This window comes from Alexandromys fortis, unplaced genomic scaffold (assembly GCF_014885135.2).
Source record: "Alexandromys fortis isolate MF-2015 unplaced genomic scaffold, M_Fortis_MF-2015_v1.1 scaffold_154, whole genome shotgun sequence".
In the NCBI taxonomy this organism is placed as follows: domain Eukaryota; kingdom Metazoa; phylum Chordata; class Mammalia; order Rodentia; family Cricetidae; genus Alexandromys; species Alexandromys fortis.
The window spans coordinates 2,333,658-2,360,725 of record NW_026068040.1 but is presented as its reverse complement, the minus strand read 5'-3'; the positions used below and the strand labels follow the sequence as shown (position 1 = coordinate 2,360,725).

At 41.0% G+C, this 27,068-nt stretch overlaps 1 protein-coding gene across 4 annotated transcripts in view; it reads right to left on the bottom strand.

The window, feature by feature from the left end:
- Grip1 (glutamate receptor interacting protein 1) overlaps positions 1 to 27,068 on the bottom strand; it is a 632,754-nt gene that overhangs the window by 128,684 nt on the left and 477,002 nt on the right. For all 4 annotated transcript variants that reach the window (XM_050165496.1, XM_050165498.1, XM_050165497.1 and 1 more), the window contains exons 3-7: positions 24,994 to 25,129; positions 23,276 to 23,421; positions 16,726 to 16,809; positions 13,538 to 13,613; positions 11,320 to 11,465 (exon numbers count right to left, since the gene is read on the bottom strand). In XM_050165496.1, the coding sequence (XP_050021453.1) occupies positions 11,320 to 11,465; positions 13,538 to 13,613; positions 16,726 to 16,809; positions 23,276 to 23,421; positions 24,994 to 25,129 (588 nt within the window). The remainder of the gene's footprint in view (positions 1 to 11,319; positions 11,466 to 13,537; positions 13,614 to 16,725; positions 16,810 to 23,275; positions 23,422 to 24,993; positions 25,130 to 27,068) is intronic.

The following is a 27,068-nucleotide window of genomic DNA, read 5'->3' as shown; positions in this document are numbered from 1 at the left end:
CTTACTATACTCAGCTTCTAGAGGGAACTAGTGAGTGACTCTATAGTGTTTCACACCCTCATGTTACTATTACTTACATATTTAAGACTGTTTATGTATACCTTTTACAATAGAGCTAGACTAACCAAATTACTTTATGTTCTAGAAGCCAACAACTAATGAATTATGGATGAGGCTTTGAGAGACCAGCAAGAGACAGCAGTGTCACCTAGCTGGGAACAGAATGGAGAGCCAGGGTGGCACACTCACAGGACTGGGAGAATGGACCACACTAGCGCTCAGGAGCCACGCTGAGCATTTTAGTTCCTATTTCGGCCACTCCACCCCAAATCTTCACATTCCCTTGAAGCTACTTGCAGTGGTGGTCTTGTTTCTGAAAGAGTCCACAGACTGGGAGCTGCTGGGACTCACCGCAGATCTCTGGTGTAGGAGTTGATTTGAGAATACCACAGAGAACTTGTGCCATGAAAAAGGCAGTGTGAGATGCAAACCAAGCTGGTCTTTACACAGAAGGTGGCTAGCCCAATAATTAAATGTTAAGAGCAGCCACATATTTAAGTTTATTTTAAAGCAAAAGCCTTTGCTTCTTAGTGTCATAAGATAAGCCCAACTCTTCAAGAGCACCATGAAGACCACAGTATGCATCCATGTTGAAACCCTGTGTTTTATAATAGTGTACTGTATCTTTAAGAGGAGTTAAAAAAAGTATGGATCATCCTGTTGTATGCAGTGAATAGAAAATAGTGAAGTATGTAGGTACTGCAGGGGTTCTCAACCTGTGAGTCATGACTTCTTTGGCAAACCTCTATCTCCAAAAATACTTACAGTACAAATGATAACAGTAGCAAAATTATAGAAGTGAAGTAGCCACCAAAATAAATTTAAAGTTGGGGATCACCACTACATGAGGAACTGTGTTAAAGGGTCACAGCATTAGAAAGGGTGAGATCCACTGAGTTACAGCAGCAAGACAATAAAGTGTTTCAATCTGCAGCATTTACCAGTAGAATGACTCTAAAGGGAATCACATATGGACCATGGACCAGTCTTTGACCACTGGCTGGAGCATTGCTTGATCTCTAAGTGACTATGATGAGGGATATTGGGTGTTATCTTGATTGGAGTAAGAAATGTAACATGTGGAACTGCTTGTTGGGGTTTCTGTCCTGCCCGGTTCCCACAGTCATTAGGTCCCAAAGAATCACACAGAAGGTCTCCATAAGTTATAAACTGATTGGCCCATTAGCTCAGGCTTCTTATTAACTATTATAACTTACATTAGCCCATTATTCTAGTATATGCTAGCCACATGGCTCAGTACCTTTTTCAGCAGGGCAGGTCACATCCTGCTTCTTCAGTGTCTGGACAGGACTGCAGAGGAAGCTTCCTTCTTCCCAGAATACTTCTGTTCTCATTACCCCGCCTCTACTTCCTGTCTGGTTGTCTCGCCTATACTTCCTGCCTGGCTACTGGCCAATCAGCGTTTATTTAAAACGTAATTGACAGAATACAAAACTGTCCTGCACCAAAGAAAAGTCTGGACAAAGAGTTGGTTCTTCATGGAAATCAACAAAATAGACAAACCTTTATCCAAACTAACAAAAAGAGCAAAGGAATATGCAAATTAACAAAATTAGAAATGAAAAGGATGACATAACAACAGACATGGAGGAAATCCAGAAAATCATTAGGTCATATTTTGAAAACCTGTACTCCACAAAATTGGAAAACTTAAAGGAAATGGACAACTTTCTGGATAAATATCACTTACCAAAATTAAATCAAGACCTGATAAGCAAATTAAATAGACCTATAACTGCTAATGAAATAGGAAAAGTCATCAAATGCCTCCCAATCAGAAAAAGTGGGACCACATGGTTTCAGCATAGAATTCTACAAGATTTTCAAAGAAGAACTAATACCAATATTTCTCACATTGTTCCATACAATAGAAACAGAATAAACATTGCCAAACTCTTTTTATGAGGCTACAATTACCCTGATACCCAAACCACATAAAGATATTATTAAGAAAGGATTAAAGACCAATATCACTCATGAACATTGATGTAAAAATACTCAACAAAATACTGGCAAATCGAATCCAAGAACACACCAGAAATATCATCCACCATGATCAAATCAGCTTCATCCTAGAGCTGCAGGGATGGTTTAACATATGAAAATCTGTCAACATAATCCACCATATAAACAAAATAAAAAATAAAAAACACATGATCATCTCATTAGGTGCTGAAAAAGCCTTTGATAAAATACAACATCCCTTCATGATAAAGGTCTTGGACAGAGCAGGGATTCAAGGAACATACCTAAACATATTAAAGGAAATATACAGCAAGCCAACAGCCAACATCGAACTAAATTGAGAGAAACTCACACCTATCCCACTGAAATCAGAAACAAGACAAGGTTGTCCACTCTCTCCATATCTACTCTATATAGTTCTTGAGGTCCTAGCTAGAGCAATAAAACAACAAAAGGAGATTAGGGGATACAAATTGGAAAAAAAGAAGTCAAACTCTCACTATTTGTTGATAATATGATAGTTTGCACAAATGACCCCAAAAATTCTACCAAGAAACTTCTATAACTCATATAAATTCAGTAATGTAGCAGGATACAAGATTAACTCAAAAAAATCAGTAGCCCTCCTTTACACAGATGATAAATGGGCTAAGAAAGAAATCAGACAAATATCACCTTTTGCAATAGACACAAATAGCATAAAATATCTCAGAGTAACTCTAACCAAACAAGTGGAAGACCTGTATGACAAGAACTTTAAATCTTTGAAGAAAGAAATTGAAGAACACACCACAAAGTGGAAAGAACTCCCATGCTCTTGGGTAGGTAGAATTAACATAGTAAAAATGGCAATCTTACCAAAAGCAATCTACAGATTCAATGCAATACCCATCAAAATTACAGCAAAATTCTTCACAGATCTTGGAAGAACAATACTCAATTTCATATGGAAAGGCAAAAATTCTAGGATAGGCAAAACAATCCTGTTCAGTAAAGGAACTTCTGGAGGCATCACAATCCCTGACTTTAAACTCTACTACAGAGCTACAGTACTGAAAACAGGCTGGTATTGGCATAAAAACAGACAGGAGGACCAATGGAACCAAACTGAAGACACAGCTATTAATCCACACATCTTCGAACACCTGATTTTTGACAAAGAAGTAAAGAATATAAAATGGAAAAAAGAAAGCATATTCAACAAATGGTGCTGGCATAACTGAATATTAACATGTAGAAGAATGAAAATAAAGCCATATCTATCATCATGCACAAACTTCAAGTCCAAATGGACCAAAGACCTTAACATAAAGCAAACCACATTGAACCTTATAGAAGAGAAAGTGGAAAGTACACTTGAACACATTGGCACAGGAGACCACTTCCTAAATATAACCCCAGTAGCGTAAGCACTGAGAGAAACAATTAATAAATGGGACCTCCTGAAACTGAAAAGGAGCTGTAAAGCAAAAGACCCAGTCAATAAGACAAATGACAGCCTACAGAATGGGAAAAGATCTTCACCAACCCCACATCAGAGGTCTGATCTCCAAAATATACAAAGAACTCAAGAAATTGGTCATCAAAAGAACAGATAACCCAATTAAAAAATGAAGTAAATATGTAAACAGAGAACTCTCAACAGAGGAATCTAACATGGCTGAAAGACACTTAAGGACATGTTCAACATCCTTAGCCATCAGAGAAATGCAAATCAAAACAACTCTGAGATTCTACCTTACACCTGTAAGAATAGCCAAGATCAAAAACACTGATGACAACTTATGCTGGAGAGGTTGTGGGTTAAAAAGAACACTCCTGCATTGCTGGTGGGAAGGTAAGCTGGTACAGCCCCTTTGGATGTCAGTGTGGTGATTTCTCAGAAAATTAGGAAACAACCTTCCTCAAGACCAAGCAATATCACTTTTGAGTATATACCCAGTGGATGATCAATCATACCACAAAGACATGTGCTCAACTATTTTCATAGCAGCATTGTGTGTCATAGCAAAAACCTGGAAACAACCTGAATGCCCTTTGACTAAAGAATGGATAAGGAAAATATGGCACATTTACACAGTGGAGTACTTTACAACATAAAAAAAATGACATCTTGAGATTTGCAGGCAAAAAGATGGATCTAGAAAACATCATATTGAGTGAGGTAACTCAGACCCAGAAAGACAAATATCATATGTACTCACTCATAAGTGGCCTTTAGACATAAAGTAAAGAAAACAAGCCTGCAATTCACAATCCCAGAGAAGCTAGACAACAATGAGGACCCTAAGAGAGACATACATGTATCTAATCTACATGGGACGTAGAAAAAGACAAGATCTCCTGAGTAAATTGGTTGCATGGGGACCATGGGAGAGGGTAAAAGGGTGGGGAAATGAAGGGGAGCAGAGAAAAATGTAGAGCTCAATAAGATCAATAAAAACGGTTTAAAATGTCTGGAGCATTAATAAACATCTCCACAGGGATGTTTGTGAGGGTGTTTCTAGAGAGGACTGGCTGTTGGTGGGGGATAGGGCTAGCCCTCAATGTCGGTGGCACCATTCATTGGGCTGGGATCTAGGACAAACAAGAAAACAAGCATCCTCTTTTCTCTTTTCATAATCCACCGAGCTGTTGTCTCCCACTGCTGCAGGGAGCAGCTGAATAGCAGGGAGCAGCTGTCACCCTGCTTTCCTAGCCATGATGGACTTATAGCCCTCAGTCCCTAACTGTGAGCCAGAATAAACACTTCCTGTCTTACGTTGCTTTTTGCTGGGTATCTGGTCACAGAAACAAGCAAAGTAACCAATACAGTGGGTGTAGCAAGGTGACCGATGCCTTTGTTACCCGTGTACCTGGAGCAGTCATGTAGACCGTGCAAGATTTCAACATGCTCTTGTCCAATGAACTTGGTTAAAATCTCAAAGTTTGTCTCTGTACACTGCTTCAGAGGGTCACCTTCCATCAACAAGATAGAACACAGAAATAAAAAAAATATTGATGTTCCCTATTCTAGACAAATCTCATATATTATGTATATAGTTTCAAGATACTTTACCCATTTGCTTAAAATACGTACAGAAATGTGATATAATATGCAATATAGCAAGCTATGGAGATGAATGGAAACTCTGAGAGTCACATACTCGCCTATTTGCTCAATAAATGTGGCAGAGAGCTCACTTTGTGCCAGGTGCTTTGCCAGGCACTGGAGTTAGTCTGGTTTCTAGCTGCTCATCTCTAATTGGCTGTTTTCCTGCTGGTATTTCTTTTCTAGTTTGTTTGTAGCCATGGTAGCTGTGGTGGACAGTCTTTGCAGACAAAGTTTATGAACTCACATGCCAAGGATTTCCACATCCAGTTCCCAGATCTAGTGAACATTGTGTTTCTTCCATGATTTCATTTTGCACGTCACAGATGACCTTAAAAATGGGGTGGGATGATCTTGGAGGTCTAATGCAATCAAGTGAGTCCTCAGAGGTAGAAAAGCTTCTCACGTTAGTAGAAGAGGAAGGCAGTGGAAGAAATCATTGGTAAGGACTGCACATAGCATTCCCTTCTTGTTCGAACACATAATCGGGAATGCGATAGTGAGAATGATAGTATTTTATACGAGCTCATTTCAAGATGGTCATAGTGGCATGACTTAAATCCCAGCACTGGTGCGACATAGACAGGTAGATCTCTATGATTTTGAGGCTAGCCTCATCTACAAAGCGGGTTCCAGGACATCAGGGCTGTTACAACAAAGAAACCCCATGTCAACATCCCCACAAAAGAATTCATTTTTAGATAAGAATTGTAAAAGACAATATAACTATCATTTCATAAAAATAAAATTCTAAAAAAAGACTGTTAGCATTTAAAAATTATGTGTGTGTTTTATGAAGGATACTCTTGGCTCCTGTTTTGGTATTTTCTAAGAAAATAGAAAAGTATGTCAGTGACAGGCTCACCAAGTGGTACACTGTGACTACTGAAGGAATCCTTGCCATGTTCTGTTTTTGGTCAACTGAGGAAACATGAGGCACCAGAGGAGACATGAATATTGTCTTTGAATATGAATACTGCTATCATAATTACCACTTGGGACTTGTAACCGAGGATTCATAGGTGCAGGTTGTATATCCCAATTCTGATATTTCAGAAAAGCAAATGCAATGTCAATAAGCCTATGATTTGTGAAGATAAATCCACCATTTTTAAAGGTTTGTAACACCCAAATCTAGTTCTATTTAAACAGTTGCTCACAAATTGCTATTTTCATTTCCTCAGGATTGAATGCATGTAGTAAGGACTCTTCACACGATTGCACAGAGATGTAATGTCCTGGGGTACTTGGAGTGAAACATTAATTTCTCTTCTTATTAATGTTTAGTTCTTCATGCTACTATCATCTAACACAACATAAGATAGGTTTGAAAATGAGCATATAAAATGATATCTAGTTCGTCTTTAATCCCAGCACTTGGGAGGCAGAGGCAGGCAGATCTCAGTGAGTTCAAGGCCAGCTGGGTCTACCAAGTGAGTTCTAGGATAGCCAGAACCATTACACAGAGAAACCCTGTCTCTCAAAACAAAACAAAACAAAACAAAACAAAAAAATTGGTATCTAATGAGAGAGCTAAAGACTTACAGGATTCAGAGAAACACCACGGGTAGTTTAGGAAGTATTGAGATTGAAAGTTTGTGGATATCACACTGCATTGTAAGACAAAATCATAAATCACAAAACAACTTCATTTTGAACATGAAGCATAAATATTGATGTTTTGGTACATGCTACAAACACCCACTTAATAATGATTGGTCATAAGGACAGCTAATCTATAAGCAAAATATTGTGGGATCTACAGATGTCATCAAGAGCCTTCCTTCTATGCATACCTGAAGGATCCCTGTGAGGTGTAATGGGAATAAACAAAGACATGCTTAGTGTTTCCGCCGGTCTATGAAACCCTGTGTCACAACACACACACACACACACACACACACACACACACACACACACACACACACAGCTCAGGCAAATGTAAATGTAACTACCCCTGCAACATGTCCAGAAGGGAAGAGAGTGTCGAGTGTCTTCCATGCTCATTCAAAGGGGGAATAAAATGAGGAGAAGATTGAGTCATCCCAATGCATTGCACCAATGAGAAGGTTGGCTTGACCTGAGTCTTGGTGATAAACACTGGGCACAGCCATGGGAAGAGGGAAACTGGGAGGAAGACTGTGGTTGACTTTTTCCATCTTTATTATCAACTACAATAATTTGTTGGCTGTATTTGAAATTTACCAGATCATTATAGTCATTATCTACAGTATGGGAAGAAAACGTTTATATAATACAACACGATTTTTTTTTAGCCAGCTAACCAGAGCTCCATGTTCACTGATGACTATCCCCAAATTGTAAAGAAAGCAACTATTAGAGAATCATGAAGTGTTTAAAAATAGCTAAGGTGAGTTCTAACTCAGAACAGATTTGGTGAAATCTTTATTCTCTTTGACTCTGTAAAACTGACCTAAAGATTGATGTTCAGAACAATACTCTTATTTTAAAAATATTTATTTTTATTTTATGTGTATGATTGTTTTGTTGCCATGCATGTAAGTGCACCACATGTCTACAGTGCCCTCAGACGTCAAAATAGGTAACTGTATTCATGGAACCGGAATTACAGACATTTGGGGGCTATAACTTGTGGCTTGGGAACAGAACTGAGGCTCTTATGTTTGAGAACCTTAATGTTTCTCTGAATGTTTGAGTCTCCTCTCTAGCCCCAGCACAGTAGCTGTGACATGACTGTGTCTTACTTTACTAAAGAGTCTAATACCAAAGTTAATTTGCATTCTCAGAAATATATTTTTAAAACACTGTGAGCAAAAGCATATGACAATAAGCACTTATATGAACTTTTAGAAAACAAAACAATCCAGGCTGTATAATTTCCCAGGTAGTCCTTTGAGAAAGGGTGACATATTTTCATAAACTAAAGCAAAAGCTGAATTTTAATCCAGGGCAATGGGAGACTTGAGATTCATTTTAGAGCCATGGAACACGGAAAACTCAACTTTCATTTCCTCATAGCTAATAATAGTTGGGTTATGGTGAGCACTTTGCCTGTGTTTGTTGACTTAATACATCCACCAACACTTAGAAGAACTGTTGTTTCCTTGCCATCCCTATTTTAGACATGACTTTCTAGACCAGCTAGCCTGGAAAGGTGAAATAATTTGTCCTAGGTCAACAGAGGCCAGAACTCAAAACAAGTTCATCCCAAGACTCTGTATTCTGTTAGTGTTAGGGTCTTTTTTTTTAAAGAAATTTTTTCCTTCAGTCTCACGCTTCCCTTGTTATTATATTATAGATTTATTTATTTATTATGTATACAATATTCTGTGTGTATGTCTGCAGGCCAGAAGAGGGCACCAGACCTCATTACAGATGGTTGTGAGCCACCATGTGGTTGCCGGGAATTGAACTCTGGACCTTTGGAAGAGTAGGCAATGCGCTTAACCACTGAGCCATCTCTTCAGCCCCTATATTATAGTTATTATATTATTATATTCTAAGTGCAGGACCCTTAGGTTTCTTCTAATCATTTGATAATATATTTCAAAAACATCAAAATGGAAGGATTTTTTTCCTTGTAAATATTTAAAATAAAATGCATTTATTAAGTACCTTGATGTGTCAAGCACCACATATGCATGGACCATCATACCAGCTTGCAAAGGCAATAGTGGAAGTCTCATCATTTTATACAGGATGTGCTGCTGCTCTGAAAGAAAATGTCTCCCAAAGGACCACAGGAAATGCCACTATTAGGAGGCCTGGCCTTATTGGGCAGGTGTGGCTTTGTTGGAGGAAGTGTGTCACTAGGGGGATGGGCTTTGAGGTATCAGATGCTCAAGCCAGCCCTAGTGCGGCTCACGTATTTCTCCTGCTGCCTGCCAATCTGGATGCAGAGCTCTCAGCTCTTTTCCAGCATGATGCCTGCCTGCACACCACCGTCCTTCCAGCCATGGAGATAATGGACTAAACCTCTGAACTGTAAGCCACACCAATGGACTCCTTTATAGGACTTCCGTGGTCATGGTGTCTCTTCACAGCAACAGAAACCCTAACTGCAACACCAGAGAAGTGTGGCCTCTATGATGGTTCTAAACTGCCTAGGTTCACGGTGCCCATCATTGGTGGCTCCTCCCAACTCCCTGTGCAGTTTCTTTACTTTGCTGATGTTCAACTCCTGGTTGCCCTGAGAACCGCCCTTGGAACGCTTGTAGTTTTGTCCAAGATCGTTTCTTTTGCTTTCACTCAGACTCGTGGGTTTAAGGGTCCTCTCTGTGAGGAAGTTGAGACAGTTTTCTTTCTTGCTCTGACCTATGTGCTGAACTATGGGGTAAAATACCCAGTAATTCACTCATAGCTCTTCTCAGATAATAATACATGTCCCCAATTTAACATTCAAAACTGAATCCTTGCTTTTCCTGAGAGTCATTCTTTCTACAATCCTGTTTGTTTCATTAAAATGTTAACATGATTTAAATACCACTCCAGTTAATTAACTTTTTTATCTTCAAAGCATTTTTCAAGTAGGTCACTGAAACTGCCCAAACCTTTTAATCTAAAATTTATTAACAATATATCTGATTCTAAGATGAGATACTGATACCAAAATTATACACAAACACACACATTTCCTAAGCCATGATCTTCCACTGGCAAATGGAAAGGTGCTGCATGTTATCCATTCAGGAAACATGTATTAGATGATGTGCAGTGAGATCCCAAAGCACACTCTGCAATGACTGGGATGGGAAAGACAAGAATACCAAGTGCTGGGTGAAGCAGGGAAGCAAGAGAAATTCTCACATGATTTCATTGGAAATAAAATGTTCACCTAATTACATCACAAATGAACACCTATTATTTTCTTTGTCTCCAAAATATAATCTACTTGGAGAAACAAAAGCCTTGCTGGTTTATGTCCACTATGCATATAGCCGATGAAGACACTGCCATTCAAGTATCATGCACTTTGATTATAATCAACCCATATTCTCTCTCAATCCTCCCCTTGGCTATCTTGCTAGTCCTTTTCCTCTCCCTTTCCCTAAGTAGAACTTCTTCCACTTTAGTACACACACACACACACACACACACACACACACACACACACACACACACACATAGACAGAGACAGAGACAGAGACAGAGACTATATACATGAGAGGAAGTATATGATACTTTTCTGAGTCTATTTTGCTTATCACAGAGATAGTTGCCCATCTACATTTTTGTAACATTATTTACAATAGCAAAATAAAGATTCATTGAGTGTCAACAGTCAAGTGGATAAAGAAAATAGATGTATATACACACATGTGCACCGAGTTTTATTCAGTCATAAAGAAGAATGAAATTATGTTGTTTGTAAGAAAATGGATGGATGTGTGTACCGTGAGAATAAGAGCTGTACTAGAGAAATATTATTTCTCTGTCTCATTTAGGCATCCTTGTCTCCCCTACAAGCGTAGAGAGTGGGCCATATTCCTACACACAGTGATTCATGTAGTCACCAGCATTTACTCTGGGTTATTCAAGTCATTAAGAATCTTTGAGGAGGGCTTAGAGATTAAGAGCATTGACTCTTCTTCCGGAGGTTCTGAGTTCAATTCCCAGCAACCACATGATGGCTCACAGCCATCTGTAATGAGATCTGGTGCCCTCTTCTGGCCTGCAGGGACACATGCAAGTAGAATGCTGTATACATAATTAATAAATGAATCTTAAACAAAAAAGAATCTTTGAGGAGAAACTCGGTCTGGCTTCTTTTTCTGTCATTTCACTCTCAAGACTTCTGGCTGCTAGGGCTATCCTGCAACAACATAAAAATCAGAAAGCCAGAACTCAAGTTTTATGATATTGGAGGTAAAAAGTAGTTTGCTGCTATTTTTAAATTTAAAAAATATAAAAAAATTAATTTGTATGGGAGACACGATTGCTAGGTCAAGCCCTGAGGGTACGCGGCTTCATAACTACAGCTGTGGACACGAGAACTCTGCACCACTGAAAAGCAGCACCTACCTCTTCCTGAATGCAGAGTAAAATGCGCATTGTGACACCCCAGCTGCTATGAGGGGGCGGCCAGTCACAGCTACCCCAGGTGACTTTGCAGATGACAGCTGACATGAACTAGAGCTTAAGAGGTCACACCCTGGGGGCTTCCAACATACCCATGACGGAGACATTGTATTTCAACATACCCATGACGGAGACATCGTATTCTATCAGCAGCGTTGCTTCTTGTCCACACTGTTTAAGAATACTCATGGCCTCAGCATGGGTGCTTCCAAGAAGCCGAATTCCATCCACACTGAGCAACCTGTCTCCAGGCTTGATGGTGCCCTCTCTAGAGAGAGAATAAAGGAGCGGTCTTGAGTAATTCTGCATAATGGGGCCCAGCTTTAATAGCCTCTTAGCCAGCACCATGCTTCCATGCGCATGCTTGCCGCCATCCATCCCATTTGCATTCTTTTCAGCATCAAGAATGACAGCGAGAGTGTAAAGAGGCAACCTGGAACAGAAAATTGCTGTAATACAAAAACCAGTAATGAGAAAATAACCACACAGTAGCAAATAACCTGGTCACCCACAGTTAACTCGTGGAGGACAGAAGTACGAGAGGCACATTTTCCCGCTTGTAGGCTTTCACCTGAAGTCTAAAATTGATTTATTGGAGCCCAGGAAATAGCATTCACCTATTTTCCCCCCAAAGTCAGGTTGAACAGAGAAGCCTTCTAATTTCAGCCCATTTATTAGCTGCGAACCCAAGTGGAATAGGGAGTGTGGGTGAGAATTTCTAGTCTCTACATTTCCCTACTGAGTCATGAAGCCATTTAGCAATCATTATGCCAATCTGGCCTCACCTGCCTAGGATGAGGCCGGCCAGTAATAGTCTCCCTGCTGTGAACACGGAGACTCAAGGCACCAGGAGATGACGATAAGACATTAGTGACACTACGGGGCGGGGTCAAAGATGCCTCTGCTGGGGGGAAGGGTATGAGATGAGAAAGCCAAAAAGCAGCCTGACAAATGTGGGACCCAGGGAGGATTGTCTCCAAAACAAGCATCGTTCATCTAGATAATTCTAAAGCTTCACATTCTGTGCTCAGGTTTCTTTGGATCCTAATTTCACTTGATAGTAATCTGCAGTTTGCTCCTGACGTCCCTGCCAACCCTAAGAGTAAAGATTAATAAGAAATGTGTATACGATTATTTTCTTTAGACAGAGCAGTCCCCAAGAGAAGCGTGGGAAAGGAAAAAGTTGAAACTCTCTGATGTTTGTATTTTGTGCTGTTCTCGGCAAAGGCAAAGAGATGCTAGCTGCTGGCACAGCCGAGAATCCAATAGCTTTTCATGTTCCTATTTTACAGGAAATATTTGCCTTAGACGGGAGCCCATGGCACGAGCTCCAGAGGACCATCACCCCTGGACATGTGCCCTAGTTCTTTCTAAAGTCTGTCTTAGCCATCCTGGGCCGAGGTTTGATCAACAGGGAGAAAATAAGAATGCTTCATTTATAGGGCGATTGTAAGGCTAAAGTAATGTGATATTCACCATGCATGTAGTGTACTTTCTGGAATGTCGAATGTGCTTCATACATAAATAGTATTTATTGTGGTAACTTATTTCCCAAACATTTAAAAAACTCTTGATTCTAAATGGATAGACAGAAGCAGTTAGTGTATCTACTTCCCACCCTTTAGCAGTATCTATGGAAGAAGTTGTGTTCCTCCGTTACTCTTGAGTTCACTTTTGCCATCAGAAAACAACACAGACACAAGCCTCTCTGGACACCTAGATTGTGAGTTTACTTGGGACCCAGCAAGGCTCATGAGAAAACATCCACAAGCACTTTGTCTTAATATACTCAAATTCTCAAGGAAGGGAAATCTCTAGAGGTTGACAAAACTTTCATCTGAGTAAATGCCACTCCTCAGTGATGGATCCGGTCACCACCACGAGGTGATGCCACAGCACCCGCCCGTCTTCCCATGGAACATGGCAGTGCAGAAGGACACAAGCCAACTCTGTCTTGAAAGAGCCCATTTCTTTCCGTAAGTGCTTCTGGTGAGTCTGGCCACCCAACACACCCTTTGCTAAAAGCAAGCAACCCTGAAAGGTTGCCGGTGTTGTCTGTGCCTGTGATGGAGGAATTGAGCTCAGAACTGCAGACTTGCCAGAGAGAAAGCTTAGTAAAGGGAGGAGGAGGAGGAGGAGGAGGAGGAGGAGGAGGAGGAGGAGGAGGAGGAGGAGGAGGCAACACCTTCCTTTCTCTGCTCCCCCAGCTCAAGCCTTGCAGCTTCCACAGTCTCACATATACACTTGACATCCAGCTGTTACAACTGGTCGTTCTCTCTTTCCCAGTCCCCAACTGTATCTAGTCTATTCTGGACAAGGATGAAGGAAGATGGAATTTACCTGTCAGCAGGCCCGCCAGGACGGACACAGGTTATCACAACCGGACGAGACTTATTTCTGTCATCATGAGCTCCCCCTAGGGCAAAGGAAAAGAAGAAAAGAAAAGAGAAGGGCATGTTTAAATACTCTCATTGTTGCCTTTATAAAGAATTACTTACAAAGCGCCAGCGGAGATGTCGCAGTGTACTTGTGGATATATGGAGGAGAGGAGAATATGCAACATGCCCTCTGGCATGGAAAACCCTTAAAGGCCTTATTCAGGTTGGGCAGAATGGTTTTGAAGACACTACCTCTCCATCTTTCAATATGTATAAACAAATAATCAGAATGATAGAAGCCATTTGACAGCTGGAATGGTATGGGGCTTACTAATTGAAACTACTGGTCCAATGAGGACATCCCCTAGTCGTAAACAATGCTCAGGTATGCACACCTTATGCTTAGCATCATGGGATAAAGTATAGATGAAGAACAAGTCTCCAACCACATATAAAAGAAACTCAAGAAAAGTGCCAAGTGGTTAAAAAAAGAAAGAAAGAAAGAAAGAAAGAAAGAAAGAAAGAAAGAAAGAAGAATGTGGTGATACACATTTATGATTCCAGCACTTGGGAAGCTGAGGCAGGAGGTACAGGAACTTAGCATGTATGAGACTCCAGGTTCAATATTTAGCCCTAGAAAACCAAGCCAATGCCAGTATCACAGTAGAGACCACATGTGAATATCATGCATGTGTTAGAATGAGCAGAATTCTTTACAACAGTCAACACGGGAAGGGCTAAGCTTCCTTGTCCAGGGTAATAAGCAGGTTTGGTGATACTGACGCTCTCTAGAAACAGATTTTGTTCTTTAAACTGTTTTTAACGTTTTAAATTGTTTTAGCTTGTACATGGATGTGGAGATGGGAGGATGACTGGCAGGAGTCAGTTTTTCTACCATGTGCATTCCTGGGATCCAACTCAGGTCATCGGCCTTGTTGGCAAGCACCATTACTGGCTGAGCCATCTTGCTGATCCAGAGAATGTTCTTTGGTTCCAGGAAGGAACTCTCTGACGTTCACACGTTTTGTTCTATAGGAAGAATATCTATTCTTGGGAACCAAGTTTTTTTTTTTTCATTAGAAACCAAATTTCACTCATCTGCTAACAAAGGTCAAAGTTCCACCAGATGAGGGGCAGAAGAAACTCCATCACTGAATGGACATGCTCTGTCTGCAATGCCCACCTTTATCCTGACTTATCTGGTATTCCCGCTGACCCAAATTTAGCTGAAGTTGCAGCTGTGTCAATAACATCAGACGTATTAACATTTGCCCACCATAGTGCCTCACTCTGATCAGCCAGTGACCATTAGTGGGTAGGTTGTGGCTGCTCACTGAATGGAGAAACTTTCTAGAGATGGACCTCAAATGATTTTAGAAATGCAAAATTTTGTAAAACTGCAAACTTTTATGTTTAACCAGTGTATCAAGGAAATTCCTCAAGTCTGTGCAAATGTGGCAGTCATCGGCTAAGCCTGGTTCACTACTATGAAGACTTTATTTTTTCAGAATAGTTCCTATAATCATACAAATTCAATGAAAGAACATTCAGTTCATGGTTCACTTATTCCTGTCCGAATGAAGTGTTACCCGAGTATCAGCAAGTGTTTCAGCCTCTAGAGATCTCTTTGTGCACACACACATAAACTTTTGAAATTTCTGAAATCTGTTTGAAGGATATTTTGGTAATATTACATTTGGAATTTAGTTGCATCTGTTCACTTTCCTTTGTGATGATGAATTGCTATTGGCTCAGGTCTTTCATCAGCAATTTGATTCGCTACCAATTAATCTTATAGTAACTGTGATGGATATGTACAGCAGCAGTAATCTTGGCTGCAGTTGTTTGATAATTAGAAATTTTGGCATGTGTTTCCAATGCATTTCCCTTATGGTTTTAAGGAAAAGAAGATTTGCATACACCACCCTTTAGCCTAAATACCTTGTAGGGAGAGTTTTTTTTTTTTACAATGTTTGTCTAATTATTTTTATAAGAAATTAAAAAATGATTGTGGTTAATAACCTGGCCTTGGAACCTATTGAGACTCTTAAAGATACAGTTTGGCCAGAAAAGCTTTATAACCAGAACACTGTCGAAACCACCAAGCCAAACCTAGTTTTGCTCACTTAGTGGAAACTATTAACTTGTGTTTCAAGTTCATTGATCTTAATTCCTTGAGGTAGGGTCTTTGTCTTAAGTTCTTTGTCTTAAGTGGCATACAGAACTTATTGTCTTACTGGCATGTGGATGTATGCTTACTAAATATTTCATTGAGTAATTGGTTTGCTGAATGACTAGACCATATTAGAATTATCCATTCAGAGCTCAGCTATAAAGAAAAGCTTGTCCAAGTGAACAGAACTGTTTTAGTGTTTGGTGAACATATAATTACTAAGATGCATGCTAATATTGGTTAGTCTTTTATCAATCATGTGGGCAGAAGTCTTACTCTTGTAAAGTGCATTGTTATAGGTCATAATAGCAACAGAAAAATTCCCTCCAAATTTGTAGTGTTAAAATTTCCTGATGCACACATAATTATTGACTCTCATTATCACACTATAGTTTAAGAGCTGATAATATTGCAATAGTCTTTCAGGGGTAAAGTCACTAATAAGAAAAACAGAGCCATAAAAACTTAGAGTCATAGTTCAGAATTAATAGAGTCACTTGAACTCTTCGGTATCAATGCCATTTCATAATGAGACCAAGAGAGCCAACACAGAAGGGTGCCCCAGGGTTAGATTATCATTGGTCCATTTTTAGAAAGCTGTAAGAATAAAGTGCAGTTCAAAAGAAAGTAATATAAACAAAGTTGCTTAATTCCTAAGTATTGAATCAATCTATTCCTATCAATATTTTTTATTTGGTAATAAAGACCAGATACAAGGACAAAGGAACATTAGAAAGTGCAGTGTCAGTATAGTCCCGGGGAACTGACCAGGTCCACTAAGAGTAGCTACTTGCACTGTATTACTGAGCTAAGAACAAAATTGAATTTGAAATTTGTTTGATTCTTTTTCATAGTCTTCCTTGCTTGATGATAATTTTACCCTATGGAAAGATCAGATTTAAAGGATGCCTTTTGGCCTCTCACCGAAAAATTCTCCAGGAACATCTGAAGACCCACAGTTGCTAACCATCACCTACCTCGTATTACAAAACCAAAAGTGTTGCCTTCTTTGTGCAAAGTGACCTCCACGGTCCGGAACATAACACTCGATCCTTGCACAGCTGCATACGGGAATGAGATGGGAAAGCGTAAATTTAAGGTTGTTATAACATTTCTATTATAACTTTTCAGTGTGTTACAATAGGCTTGCAAGTTCTGTTGCAATAATTTATTTTGAAAACAAGTAATAAATAGTGCCAATAAAGTCTAAGAAAAAAATAATTGTAATGACATACAGAGACTATGTGTAGTTACACATACAAATGACCCATATTTTTCCAAGTAGAAACAAAGTCATAGCTAGATTCTTTCCTATCCTAAATAGGGGGTGAAAATTATGTTGCTTTGCAAGCAAGGCAATCTCCAATAAATAGAAACGTTTCCCTTTGTGAAATACAAAAGTAATATGATTATTGCAAAGCTTATGAAATAATTTCTGCACTCATTTCTAGTTTTGAAGCTGGAAGATGAAGAAAACTCATTCTTCTCAGCTTACAATCAGATTGCCGATGCAAACAGATCTTCTGACACATAGACAGCTGTTCGGCAAACATGCCAGCGGCCCAGATGAAACATGGAGAGCCAAAGAAACCCTAAGCACATTCAAAACGTGACGGGCAAGAAAACAAAGATAGGCTTCAATCTGCCTATTATTGCCGTGTTCTGTGGTTTGTCTTTTATTGCTCTCATTTCACAAAATGAAATTGTACTGCCAAGCTACAGTCTCTAATTACAGTATACCACACACGCGGGGATCCGGCATGTAAGGTAGAGTCAATAAAATATTCTGGTAAACTGCTTTTGGGGAATGGTGAGTGATTATGATTGTTTAATAAACCATTGCTACATGAAAAAAAATCCACAAATTAGTATTTTAACGTGATGAGTGCTGGAATGATTTTGTTGGTGGACAAAGAAAAACTTGTGTGTTGTACAGAAGTATTTCCAATCCTTTAAAAAAAACTGTACAGGGGAAGCTGGGAATGGTGGAGCATGCTGGTAACCACAGCTCTTGGGAGGCTGAGGCAGGAGAATTACAAGTTCAAACCTAGCCTGGGCTAGAGCAATTTAAAGGATAGTCTGGGTGTGAGATCCGATATAAAAAAAAACATATAATGTCTACAGCCATAATTATTATCAACAACACATTTTATACTGTTACGAGATTTTAACATGTTTCTTACATAAAGCTATCAATATAAAAAGCATGGCTTAGGATGCTTGAGTTACAACGGGCTGGCTCTACTGTGGTGTGGAATATACTCAGACATGCTTCGCTTTCCCTCTCTGTGAGATATTCAGCAGAGGATACGAGCTACTTGGCATTTAGTTTATAGAATAAGCCTGTGCTAATGCTTTACCAAAAACGAGGCTAATTTAAGTGGCAAGAGGCCATTTCCAGTGGATCAGGCTGAGACGTTTGGTTGGTTAGGATTATTCAAGGGATTGCAACTTCACAACAGTTTCACCTCTAGACGGATGGGTTTCGCAAGACTTAGCTTCATCCAAATTCAAGAAGCATCTTCATATAGACAATTGAAAAGAACCATTAGAAATTACTCTCTTCTCACCATCTGTACAACAAGCTAGTGGTTTAAATTAAACACTAATTGTATTTATTTTTAATGGTCAGAAATTCTAGGTTTATTATCTAAAGGGGTGCTGTAGGAACAATGGCAAAAGTTAGACATTTAAACTCACAGAATTAGACTGGTACCCAAAGTTGATCTGCCGACTACCAGGCCAGGGCAGAGAGTACAGGAAAAACCTGGATATGCTGACAAACAGCATACATGCACAGTTGAACAAATGTTTTGCTACATGGCTGATTTAATTGAATGCCATTGCCTGGCTTTTCAGGGAATTTCAGTTTAATCAACTAGGGACAGTGCATACAAACAAATGAAAGAATTGAGGGATAGTTTTAATTAAATGAAGAACAAAACTGACTTTGAACTAAATGATTTCTTATCTCTATGACCCAACAAGCCACTTGAAGAAACTAGTTTTGAATATAATATTTTCATTTTATTGGTGTGAGGAAGGCAAAGACGTGGTGAGAAATACCTGACGAGCATCTACTGTGTGTCCAGAACTCAGCAAAGCGGTTTGCAAATATTATCTTATTTAATCCTTACATTATCTTTCAATTACACACAACCAAATTCCAGCTCTGGGCCACCTGTGCATGTCGGATGGATGTCTGTCCTGGGAATGTTAAGTACTGAAATTTTCATTTTGTTTTAGCTTTCTATAGCTGACCACAAAATTCTAATAGTCAAATCTTGTCTGTATGAAGACTCTGGGATTACCCGCAGCTTCAGAACATCCACATGCTACTTTACATCATTTACAATGACAGCTGCTATTGTTGGCAACATCTTAATACAATTAACAAAACACATTGGATCTTTATAGCTTTTATTCACACTATTAGCCCTAGCTGATTTTGTTTTCCCACCCAGAGTCAGAACCCTGGTGTTGACCATGTAAATGTTACTCATTATTCCACAGAGATGTAAAGAAGAGGCTTGGCCAAAGGGTTAGAGGGCTAGGTGAGGTCTCCCTCAGTATTTTATTTGGACTGTGGCTCTGTGTTTCTGTTTGTGAATGTGTGTGTGTTTCCGGAAAGCTGTTTTACTATGGCAGATAAGATTGCACCAAGTCAAACGCTCCATCTCTCTTCCATCCTCATTGCCTCTGCAGAAGACCAGGAGTTGAGCTGTCCTTGTGCCTCGTTTGCCTCTGAGGCAAGGGGATGCAAGCAGAGGCTGGGAAGTGGGTTGGGCCGCCTTCTCACCCTCTGCCATTGGGAGAACTCTCTAGAGCAGTGCTCCTATTTACAGACGCGACCTCAGAATGCACTGCATGGAGGAAATCTTCAAACATCCCTCCGACTTCACCACGCCCACCAGGATGATCCCAGGGTCAGGACAGAGGCCACACAGTGACCTGTGTTCACTTGTCTATTTGAGCGAAGAAAGGATTCCTTCTGTTGGACAGCTGGGCTCACTCAGCTGGTGATTTAACAGGAACCAAAAGGGCCTGACAGATTTCTCTTTTTAATTATTAAACAGGGAGAGTCTTTAGCTTCAAGGTTTAAACAGAAACACCATTTAAGTAAATAGATTGTCCCCAAATCACATTCTTTCTCATTATTTAAGCTGATGATAAAATGCTAACTGTCAACCGAAAATGGCCAAGAATTACTTAGCATTTCAAAATTCCATTGGGGCTATGTGAACAGAGTGTGGACGTATTTCTGGGTCAATGTTTAATGCATAAATACAGAGGATACACTTTGCTCATAATCTCCCCAAGTAGGTCTGCAAGCAGTAGAAAATTCTCAGTTAAAATGAAGTATGGAGCACAGGTCAACCCGTACTTCATTTCCATACAGAAACCGAATCTTAGGAAAGACAAGTGGATTGCCCATGGTCAGACTTTAAGTTTTTTTTTTTTTTTAATCTCTCACATCACAGACATACACACCCAGCTTTCTCTGAGCCCTTGAGTAGGCTGAGACTCAGACAGCTGTGCTCTGGTGTGTGGTTCTTGGTGTTGGAGGAATAGAGAGAAACTAGCGTGGGTGGGCCTCAGCTAGCTGCGATGGCCTGGTTAGTCTCAGTGCTCCGAGCTAAGTACAGGAGAGGCTTGCTAATGCCTTCAACCTTTCTGAACTCCCAGGTCTTATTAATTTTCCAAATGTAAGAAAAATAGATAGAGATTATCCTTGGAGGACAGGCCTCTTCCAACTGAATTCTATCATGAAAAATACTTTGGTGTTTAAAAGCGTATTTTCTTTTTTTTCCTGTCAATTTTATTGCACAGGGAAGACAAATCTATTTCAGTAGCAAGCCTCAGCAGATTTATCTCCTAAACATGTTGGGTACCAACCTTCTCTGTAACTCTGTAGATGTTGTATAGGCCAAGGATATCTCCTGTCTTGGGAAACAGTAACAGCGTCTGGCCCATAGGTTAGAACATCTGTTTGGACCTATTTTCCATTTCGTTTCTAGAATAATAACTTGAAACATGCTGGTCTGACGATATGGTTTTTAAGAAGCCCTTAAAGATTGTTCAATACCCACATAGTCCATGGGCCCTCATCATTTGATTCCTGTTGCCTCATTGGCTGCTTTGCTATCCTGGACATCTTTGCCTTTCATTTCTGCTCTGACAATCCCACCCTGTCCAGCCTGAGCAGGCCACTGTAAGCTCTTACTCCCTCGCTGGACCTCTGCTCAGGGTGGTCCTCCTCCTAGTCGGTTTGCACCATCCCTTCCCATTCTCCCCGAGCCTTAGCTCTGAATCATTCATGACACTGGACAAAGCCCCACTCCGGGCCTGACCCTATAAACCAGATGGAATTCCTTTAGGAAGGGAAGGTGTTTTCCTAATACACACACTCAGTGGGAGGCAAATGTATAAACGAGAGACACATCTCTACAGAGTTGGTTTTCTTAACCCCAGGCGATGCTTCGAGATAACGATTTAAAGGCAAACTGACTTTCATCAAGTTAAAGAAACCACTGTGCCCATATGATGATGATAATGGCTAATATTTGCCAAGTGTGTAGCAACGGTCTAAGCACGTGATCTCACTGCTGAATTCCTACAGCGTACACCCAGCAGTGGCTGTAGCCAGTTACAGGTGGGCATCCCACGGCTCAGAGAACTTAACGTAGCCTGGCTGGTTTCACCTGGTCCCTGAGTCTCAAATACTGTTTGTATTACCCTCAATCTCAATTTATAATTAAATCACTTGCCCACATTGCTGGCCTCTTCCTTGCTATTTCTGTGTACTTGACAAATGCATCTCAAATGTCGTATTCTGTCTTTCCAACACCAGTTCTCCCTGCAATCCTGCCCAGCTCTGTTAATGGCAACTATATCAGGCTCACAACCTCGGGATGACCCCAAATCTGTTTTTGCACAGCCTGCCTCACGTTCATTAGGAAGCCCTGTAGGCCCCTTATTCAAAGCACACAGAATCCATTTCCCATCTTCCTCACCACCACTTCTCATGGATCTTGGCAGCCTTCTCCCAACACTTGTCTCTCCCTTTGTCTCCAGTGGCCATTGCTTCTGTGTAAGCCCAGCCACCGGGAAGCCGCTGCAACTGTGAGCTCCTAAGTCCTCCCAGTGACCCATGAGGTCACTCCACCTTGCATTTCTGACCTTGGCTCTTAATTCTCTTCCTGTTCATTCCACTCTTGCCACGCTGGCCTCCATGTTTCTAGAACAACCACTGGCATTGTCGTGCCTTTTGCTCTTACTGCCAACCATTTCTTCTCCCTGGAGCCTTCCCTTCAGAAATTCATATGGCTGTTCCCCCTCACCGCCTTCAAGTTCTGGACCTTGTCACCTTTTCAATTATTGTTCCCAACTTCCCTATGTAACACGGTAGTCTGTTCCCAATCCTTCCACACCCCCAATTACTTCTGATTTATTTTTTTCGTATTTTCCCTGTCCCTTAGGATACAGCATGGTTATCATGGCTTTTGCTAAATACTGTCTCACCCTTGTAGAAAGTAATCTCAACTGATGTCGTGATGTTCTTAGAGTGCACTCATGGCCGAGGCACAGCAAATACTTGTCAACTCATTGCTAAACGTGGATTATCACCAACTACTCATAATAATCTAAGTTCTCGCTGGTAGGGAAGAGCAAAGAGCTGGCTAGGGCCATATCCCTGGTGACAGCTCATCAAAGGACATGGGAAACCAGAGCAGCATAGCTTCAACGCAAGGCAGCCATAACCAGCAGAAGCCATACTTCAAGAGAGTGAGACAGACAGGCTGGGTTCAGACACTTTTCAGCCTATTACCTGAAAAAGCCTTGCCTTGCACCTTCAAAGACTGAAAAGAACAGACGCCTGTCTTGTAGTTTTGATTAGTCGATCTATTGCTTATTAAAAACTCGTAGAGTGTCAGGCCATGTTCTAAGTGCTTTACTGATGCTAACAGCCACTTCGTGTGGCAAGCAATGCTCTCCATTTTGCAGATGGGGAAACTGAGACATAACGCTTAAGCAACCTTCTCAAGGACAAGTAGCGGGTGAAGCTGGATTTAATAAGTTCTCAAAGCTGTCTGCTGCACTTACTATTATTTTCATCATTTAATAATAATTAGATATATTATCTTTCATGTTTTCTCATGAACTTATGCATCAAAGAGATGATATAAAGCATGTAAACATGCTTTTCCTAAATCTAAGCACAGTATTTGGATAATATGTAAGGTAAGGATTTAAATTATGTTAACTGTTTATTAAATAAAGTAACTTAAATGGCAACAATATCCACAGATCACTTTTCTAGAACGTGGCTCTTAGATGATTTCATTGCCAACTGTGTGTTCTTAGTGCTTTCTAAGGAGATGCGTAGTCTCCCATTTCAAGTTACTCTGAAATAGGACACAACTGCTCTCTGTTTGCTGTAGTGACATTGACGGGAAAGAGAAGAGAAGCCAGCAGTGGTAGGAAGCTGTGGCCGGCAGTCCTCCCTCCAGGGTTGTCTTCACTTACAGACTGGTGGCAGCTCATACTCGACCTCCAGGACCACTCTCTCCCCAACATTTTTCAGCAAGCTGATGATCTCGTCGTGGCGGAATTTGGCCAGGTTGATCCCATTCACTGCTTTGATGTAGTCACCCACATCCAGCTGGTCACTTCTGCAAAGCAATGCAGTCACTACGGTGGACACATTTTCCCCACAGGACAGTCTTCTATCTTTTTACTTTCCCTCATCTAGATTAACAGGGAACATAACGAATACCCAGCTTCCTCTGACTGGAATCTCAAAGGAGTGTGACTGAGCAAGGGTGGGATGTGGTTGAGCTAGCCTACTTACCCTGCCTGTTACACCCTGCCACACAGTGGTGCCTACCATATTGTCTTTGACCTGTCTCCGATTGTTCCTCAAACCTTTTACCTCTTTTATTTTTAAAACATCATAAAACAAAACAAAACTTGAAAACATTAGTTGTTTGGCCCCCAGCATTGCTTCTTTAGGGATCCACCATGATCCTAGAAACTTCAAATCTTTTCTTCTTCTTCCCTCTCATTTTTTCACCTGCCCTTTGGACATTTCAGAGCTTTTAATGTCTTCGTTGAGGGTGGGACCAGACTCAGAGTCAAGGAAATAGCATATTTTGTTTCTTAGTGTTTGCTCTTCAAAAAAAAAAAAAAGTTGTCTACTTGATCATGACTGATAAAATGAATATCAAAGAGTGATGTGGGATTTCCCTCTGTATGCTGTGAATACCATTGCTTAATAAAGAAACTGGCTTGGCCTGATAGGGGAGAGTAGAGCTAGGTGGGAAAACTGAACTGAATGCTGGGAGAAGGAAGGCAGAGTCAAGGAGAAGACATGTAGCCCGACAGGAGACAGATGCCAGAACTTGGTAAGCTACAGTCTCATGGCGATACACAGATTAATGGAGATGGGTTAGTTTAGGATATAAGAGTAAGCCAGAAATATGTGTAAGCTATTGGCCAAACAGTATTGCAAGTAATGTGGTTTCTGTGTGATTATTTTGGATCTGGGCGGCCGGGAACAAACAAGCAGCTCCTACAACAGAAGAGGAAGAAATTCCAGAGCAAGATGTGATTCTCCGAATCATTCCCATCATCCCTTGTGGCCACAGAACCCCCAATGCTCTGGGCTTTACCTACTAGACAGACTTCCAAACCAAGAGCAGGCAATGAGACCACTGGCCAGGAGTCAAAGTATCTATCACTGGACACACAGACAAGGCAAGCTTCCTGCTCAGTGTTTCCTCTAGGAAACGCCTTATGTACTGGTGAGAAAGCAAAGTCTCCTGCCTGGAAAAGTAAATACTCTGCCTAGAAACTGGAGTTGTGCCTCCCTCCCTCGCTCCATCACCAGTTTACATCTTACGGGTCATCTGCTCCACACTTAGGAGATCTGAATGTCACTTTTCCTCTGCAGCCCATTTGCTCTCCAGAGGCACAGTCAGACCTTAAGCAATCTTGTCGAAATTAAACCTGCGAGAGCTGGGCTGCTCCTGAGGGGACACATAAGTCCCCAGTGGCTTCAGCACAGCCACTGGCAGAGCTGGGGAGCCTTTCCTGAAGCATGCCTGCTGTGCTTCTGTGGGGAGGCACTGCCTGGCAGACAGCAGCCATCCCTTCTCTATCAGTGACCTTTTCCGATGAACTCTAATGCTTTGAGTTAATTATACCCTTATACATTTTTCTCTGTTTCCCTACGAAGCAGTTACCTGGCAGCAATTCCTCCCTGCCGCAGGTTGGACACTCTCGGTTTGCCATCTTTGTCGATTCCTCCTGATACCGTCAAGCCGAGGGTGGTGCCTTCCTTCTTCATCAGCTCCACCACGGTGGAGCCCTTGAATTCCTCTGTAAAAGACACACATTCAGCCTGTTAAATGAGAGAAGAACCAGGGATGCCAGCTGCATGGTTACATGACTCCACTCCCTGCATTTCCCCTACGTTTTCATTTATGAGAAAAGACCTGGTCATTGCAGTGGCTCATGATGTTGGCTCATGACACCGCGAAATGCCTTCCAGGAGAGGTGATTAGCCCAGCACCAGTGGGCTAGTCCACTCTGGTTTCACATACATAGTCTCAATCCTCTTAAGTACCAAAGAATGTATTCTCCTATGGTTTCTACCATTCACTAGAGACTTGTTTTCTATTGTTATAATTCAAAGTACAGCGCAATGTTGTCTGCTAGAAGGAACAGAATTTTAAATAATCACACAAATGCATAGGACACGGCGACCAGCTCACTGTTCCCCAGACTTCTCAGCTGAGGAAGCCAACTGCCTGAAGAGTGTTCAATACAGGCTTCAGAAATATTAACAACACTATTTCGTCTTTTAAAAACCCAAGGCCCTGGAATAGTAGAGATGGAGGAAGGACAGATACGAGAGCAAGGAAAGAGATATCTTGATTGAGGAAGCCATTATGGGGTTAGCAAGAAACCTGGCCCTAGAAAAATCCCTAGAAATCCACAAGGACGACCTCAGCTAAGACCCTAAGCAAAAGAGGAGAGGGTGCCTGAACTGGCCTTGCCCTGTAGTCAGACTGATGATTATCTTAAATGTCACCATAGAACCTTTGTCCAACAACAGATGGAAACAGAGGCAGAGAACCACATTGAAGCACTGGACTGAGCTCCCAAGGTACAGTGAAGAGTGGAAAGAGTGAGAATATGAGCAAGGAGGTCAAGACCATGAGGGTTCACCCACTGAGCTAATGGAAGCTCACCAACTGCAACTGGATTGGGAGTGAACGAGCATGGGATCAAGCTCATCCCCATGAATGTGGTTGACAGTTGCATGGCTAGGGCAGACTGAGGGGCCACTGACAGCGACACTGGGATTTGTCTCTACTGCATGTACTGGCTTTTTGGGATCCTATTCTCTTTGAATGTATACCTTGCTCAACCTAGATGTAGTAGGGAGGGCCTCGGACTTGCCACAGGGTTCCTTGTCCTCTCTTAGGATTGGAGGGGGAAGGGGTAGGAGGGTGTATGGAGGGAGTGGGAGAAGGGAAGGAGTGTGGGAATTTGGATTGGTATTTTTTAATGTAATAATAATAATAATAATAATAATAAATATAAACCCAAGGACCATGGCTCAGGTGACAGTTTCTGTCATTTCATGAAGAATATGTCACCATACAGAAAGGCAGCATTGGTTGGTCTACAGGATTTTGGGATAACTGCCATAAAACTTTACTATTGAGGGAACACAATTTTTATAGTTCACAGATTTTATGGGAATAACATCTATATACTAATCAGGAACTCAAATCTTCTGATTTTAGCCAAGGTAGATGGTAGGATAACATTAGAAATGTACTTCTTTTTGGTTGGGATGTATTGTATGAGTGAAGAATCTATTTTCAATTAAAGAGGGGGGGGTGGCCAACACTTAGCTATGTGGTGGCTAACTGATAAACTCTGTGCTGGAGCTTCCTGTCATGTTATCTTCACACAAATACATTCTGGATGTAGCTGGGGAAGCCATACAATTTTCCAATTTGGGTTGAATCCGGTTATGAATTTTAGGGCTCATGCACTTCTAGAACACCAAACATACATTAAAATACAAGGACAGTGTAGGGATAAGCCCTCCCCTTGGGGGCGGGCTGCCCTCAGGCGTTTGTTTACGGATATATTGGGCGGGCAAAAGCGCGCGCCTCTCCTCCCCCTGCCTCTCCTGTCTCCGCTGGTTACTCCGCTGGAACCTTGGTTTCGTGAGTCTGGTTTTGTTATTAAATTTGTTCAAATATCTATTACTGGTGATTTATTAATCCGACCGCTGCAG